Raw genomic sequence first — 5,554 nt, forward strand, 5'->3', positions numbered from 1 at the left:
GCCCTTGCCGGAGCCCGGAGACTGCACCTTCGGATGGATTCCTTTGCTTTACGGTGACCGGCCGATCGATTTAGGGCTCGCTCGCTCCCTGCTTCCGCCACGGCCACTGCCATTATTGGTTCCTGGAAGGCTTTAATCGCCTTTTTATGTTGCGCCCCCACAGACACGAGCGGGAGCAGAGTCAAAACCCCGCCCGCGCGCCCCCCTATATATACGCCCCTCCGCCCTCTCACCTCTCACCTCTCGCCACCTCCCTTCCCTCTACCCCTTGAACCAGCACCGCCGGCCCGTGTGTATGGGAGGACCTCCCGCGGCGCCGCGGCAGGAGGAGGACGCTGTGGTGGTGACGGAGCTGGAGGTGCGCGTGCAGCTGCTGGCCTCCGGCGGCGGCGCGTACAACATCAACGACAACGCCGACATCCTCTCGGAGATCCTGGCGCGCCTCGACGGCCGCTCGCTCGCCTCCGCGGCCAGCGTCTGCCGCCTCTGGGCCGCCGTGTCGCGCCGGGACGCCGTCTGGGAGGCGCTCTGCCTCCGCCACGTGGGCCCGGCGTCCGGCCCCGCGGCGGGCCACGCCACCCGCACCGTCGTGGCCGCGCTCGGCGGGTACCGCCGGCTCTACCGCCTCTGCCTCGGCCCGGCGCTGGACCGGCTGGGACGCGCGGGAGCCCTTGCACACGCGCAGGCCCGGGCGCGACTGTCGCTCTCCCTCTCGCTGTCGCTCTTCTCCATCGACTGCTACGAGCGGCTAGGAGGCGGGGGAGGGGGCTCTGCCGGCGCCGGCAGGCAGCAGCCGCCGTCGTCGCTGCTCTTCCTCTGCAAGCCGGTGGACGTGTCCTGATCAATGAGCGCGCCGACGCACGCCGGCCGTATGATCCGTCCTCAATGCCGTCGCGCTCTGGGCCGACGCGCGCCGCGGTTGACAATGACATAGTGGTCGTTGTCCAATTTGCTCATTTTTATTTATTACCTATATTAGCACGGACCAATAAGGGTTAATTAATTGATTACGCATTTGTAGCTGTACCGCAGGGGCATTGAATATGGAAATAAACGAATGATTCATTCTTTCTTTCTTTCTCAGAGAGCGAGAGTGAGTGAGGGACCTTTCTCCGGTTTCCGATGGTTCCTCGGTGTACGCTTGGGCCTTGTTTGCGTCCGCTTGGCGACTTGCTGTTTCTCACCACTCGCCTTGTACCGCTCCCCGTGTTGTTGCTTCGTCTGGATGCTTGCGTGCAGCTCGCGCATGTGACCCCTCCATCCATCTACTCCTAGTACTTAAGCTTAACTTACGTGGTAATCACCTCACCTCACCTCTCGCGACCGGGTGATGGATGGATGAGTGACCCGTGAATGAGTGGGCAAGTGCTAATCACCTTTTGGTTTGCACGCAAGGGGCAAGTTGTTTGCCTCTACTCTACCGGATACGGGCATACGGCTAGCCCCAAAGCGGTCTTGCTACTACTCCGGGGACCGCCGGTAATGGACCACTGGCTGCTTTGATTGCTCGATGTTTCTTTGGATAGCTCCGACTGGATCTTACGCCGAAAGAAACAACGGCAAAGCATAAAACACACACGGCTGCGAGATCCTTTCTACTATGACTACTTCGAATGCTAGGGCCTCCTTTAGTTCACATGATTATAAAAAAAAGCAGGAAATGAATAGGGCTTGTCACGGTGAAAGTATCATGCATGTCAACTAAGCAGTTTAGATGAGGCGGCATACAATTAAATGAAGAAAAAGAGGATTGAGTATCATCATATGATACCATGGCTCTGCGATCTTCTACTGCCTCTACGTTTCCCCCCGACTTTCCCGGAGCCTATGTGCGAGGCGATTAGGGTTTTAGGGTGGATTCGCAGCGGCGCGACACATCAATTAGCCAATCGGTGCATGGCAACGTACGCCCAAGGGGGCAAGGAGAAGGAGCCCTTGTTGCCAAGGGCGGTGAGAGCATGATTGGGGGGGGGGGGGGCTTGAAAAGCTAAGGATCTCGGAGGAGGAGGCCACACCACTAGTTCTTGATGATGGAGAAGACGGGGAGAAGGAGAAGTGGATGCTGGCAGGGAAGGTACTCCATCGCAGTGTGTTCCATATCCGGCGCACATCATCCGGCATGGGGAAACCCTAAGGGATTGGTTTTTTTTATCGGTAGGAGATAATATGTTCGTGGTTGAGTTTCTAATTAGAGGGATCGTGATTGTGTGTGGGAAGGTTCTCCATGGCATGTGAGCCGAAACACAGTTATTCTCTCAGAGTTTGATCAATGCATGTGATCTTCATAGTTGAGGTTTGATAAGTTATAGTGTGGGCTAGGGTTGTGAATCTCCCTTTTCATCTACGTGATGATATGTGGAGCAAATCTATTGCAGATCAGATGGATAAATAGGCTTCATCAATTCAGTTTGATCATGCAGCGGGCTACCTAAGGGCGAGAGTCACGGTAGATGTTGAGAAGCGCCTTTGAGGAGACGGGTCTTGATTGAATCAGAACGGAGAAAGCGTATGGATCCATATGATATCCGGTATGAGAACGATCCACATTTTTTATTTTCATGTGGACGTCTTGGCAATTTAGATATCTATTGTCCAACGACAGGTACAAGAGACAAGAATGGATATCTGCCCTTTGGAAAGGGTTTAGGGTGTCGGATGAGAGGAAGAGGGGGCTCAAGCAAGAATTTGTCTAAAGATCAGCATGCTGCTTAGATCGGCAAGGCGGATACTCGAAATTCAAGCACGACGGCTACTGGCGGAGCAAAGGTTACGTCCCCGGTCAAAAACAGAACTTTTCTGAACAAGCGAAAGAGGGGTCCTGAGGCTCAGCATGTGTACAGAAGAGTTGAAACACCCTTGCTTAGGAATAAACCCCATTCAGAGCAAGATAATGAAAAGCATTTAGCACAAAGTGGAGGGTCGTCTGTGTTAAGAGAATTAGGTGATGATGGAGAAAGGGTTGCAAAGAATAAGACACCAACATCGAGCAGCTCGAATGTTTTCTAGCGTCTGTAATACGTCTCCAGCGTATCAATAACTTTTTATTATTTCATGTTGTTATGCTATAAATCTTGGATGTTTTGTATTCATTTACTAGCAACTTTCTATATTTTTTGGGACTAACGTGTTGACATAGTGCCCAGTTCCGGTTGTTGTTTTCTGCTTATTTTGTACTTTGCAGAATATCAATACCAAACGAAGTCCAAATGCAACGAAACTTTTTAGAGATTTTTTTTCTAGACAGAAGACACTCAGGGAGCCAAAGGAGCACACGGGAGGAGGCTCGTGGGGCCCACTAGGCACCAGGGCGCGCCCTGGTGGGTAGTGGAGTCCACGGGAATCTTCTCCACCGACCTCCACCTCTATAAATACTCTAAAATCCCCAAAACCCTAGGGGAGTTGACGAAACACTTTTCGAGCCGCCGCAAATTCTAGAACCACGAGATCCAATCTAGATGCCTTTTTCGGCACTCTGCTAGAGGGGGCAACGATCATGGAGGGGTGAAGGAAATATGCCCTAGAGGCAATAATAAAGTTGTTATTTTATTTCCATATTCATGATAAAGGTTTATTATTCATGCTAGAATTGTATTGATCGGCAACTTAAATACATGTGTAAATACATAAAAAATATCGTGTCCCTGGTGAGCCTCTACTAGACTAACTCGTTGATCAAAGATGGTTAAGGTTTCCTAACCATAGACATGTGTTGTCACTTGATAACAGGATCACATCATTAGAAGAATGATGTGATGGACAAGACCCATCTGTTAGCTTAGCATTTGATCGTTCATTTTATTGCTATTGCTTTCTTAATGTCAAATACATATTCCTTCGACTATGAGATTATGCAACTCCCGGATACCGGACGATTACGTAACTGGGTGATCATAAAGATGCTCTACATGTATCTCCGAAAGTGTTTGTTGAGTTGGCATAGACCGAGATCAGGATTTGTCACTCCGTGTATCAGAGAGGTATCTCTGGGCCCTCTCGGTAATACACATCATAAGAAGCCTTGCAAGCAAAGTGACTAAGGAGTTAGTTACAAGATGATGTATTACAGAATGAGTAAAGAGACTTGCCGGTAACGAGATTGAACTAGGTATGAAGATACCGATGATCGAATCTCGGGCAAGTAACATACTGATGGACAATGGGAATTACGTACGTTGTCATAAGGTTTGACCGATAAAGATCTTCGTAGAATATGTAGGAGCCAATATGGGCATCCAGCTTCCGCTATTGGTTATTGACCGGAGTGGTGTCTCGGTCATGTCTACATAGTTCTCGAACCCGTAGGGTCCGCACGCTTAACGTTCATTGACGATATAGTGTTATATGAGTTATATGATTTGGTGACCGGATGTTGTTCGTAGTCCCGGATGAGATCACGGACATGACGAGGAGCTCCGGAATGGTCCGGAGGTAAATATTGATATATAGGACGATACTATTCGGACACCGAAAGAGTTTCGGAGTGCACCGGGTAGTCATCGGATCGCCGAAAGGGATTCCGGACACCCCCGGGAGGTCTATGGGCCTAATGGGCCAAGGGGAAAGACACACCAGCCCACAAAGGGGGATGGCGCACCCCTCTCCCTGGCCGCCGACCCTAGGGGAAGGAAAGGGGGAGGGTTGGCCCCTCCTGCCTTTCCCTCCTCATGAGAGAAAGGAAAGGGGGGGCACCTCCCAATGCCTTCCTCCCGCACACATACATGGCAGGGGGCGCAGCTAGGGGCAGGAGCCCAAGTGGGATTCGGCCCCACTTGGGGCGCCTCCTGGCTGCCTCCCCTCTCCCCCACCTATATATATGTGGGAGGAGCGCCACACATAGCCCACGACAATCTCTTAGCCGTGTGCGGCGCCCTCCTCCACAGTTTCGTCCCTCGGTCATATTTTCGGAGTACTTAGGCGAAGCCCTATGGAGATAGCATCACCACCACTGTCACCATGCCGTCGTGCTACCAGAACTCGTCCACTACTTCGCCGTCTTGTTGGATCTAGAATGCGAGGACGTCACCGAGCTGAACGTGTGCTGAATGCAGAGGTGCCGTACGTTCGGTACTTGATCAGTTGGATCGTGAAGAAGTTCGACTACATCAACCGCGTTACTAAATGCTTCCGCTTACGCTCTACGAGGGTACATAGACACACTCTTCCTCTCGTTGTTATGCATCTCCATGGATAGATCTTGCGTGTGCGTAGAATTTTTTTGTTTTCCATGCAACGTTTCCCAACAAGGGGTTCTTCATCATCCTTGTTGCCGCTCCGATGATGCGTGAGTAGTTTACCGTAGACCTACAGGTCCGTAGCTAGTAGCTAGATGGCTTCTTCTCTCTTTTTGATCTTCAATACAATGTTCTCCTCGATGTTCTTGGAGATCTATTTGATGTAATGACTTTTTGCGGTGTGTTTGTTGGGATCCGATGAATTGTAGGTTTGTGATCAGTTCTATGCATGAATATTATTTGAGTCTTTGCTAAAATCTTATACGCATGATTGTTATAGCCTCGTATATCTTCTCCAAAATTTTGGTTTGGGTTGGCCAACT

The 5,554-nt window shown here is 50.8% G+C and overlaps 1 protein-coding gene across 1 annotated transcript; it reads left to right on the forward strand.

Moving 5' to 3' along the window:
• Positions 1-226: 226 nt before the first annotated feature.
• Positions 227-1,076, forward strand: LOC123100208 (F-box protein SNE). The gene has a single exon (XM_044522170.1). It carries the CDS (start codon positions 296-298, stop codon positions 839-841), a length of 546 nt encoding a protein of 181 aa, XP_044378105.1. The 5' UTR covers positions 227-295; the 3' UTR covers positions 842-1,076.
• The last annotated feature ends 4,478 nt before the right edge of the window (positions 1,077-5,554 follow it).

Source organism: Triticum aestivum, chromosome 4D (assembly GCF_018294505.1).
Source record: "Triticum aestivum cultivar Chinese Spring chromosome 4D, IWGSC CS RefSeq v2.1, whole genome shotgun sequence".
Taxonomy (NCBI): Eukaryota; Viridiplantae; Streptophyta; class Magnoliopsida; order Poales; family Poaceae; genus Triticum; species Triticum aestivum.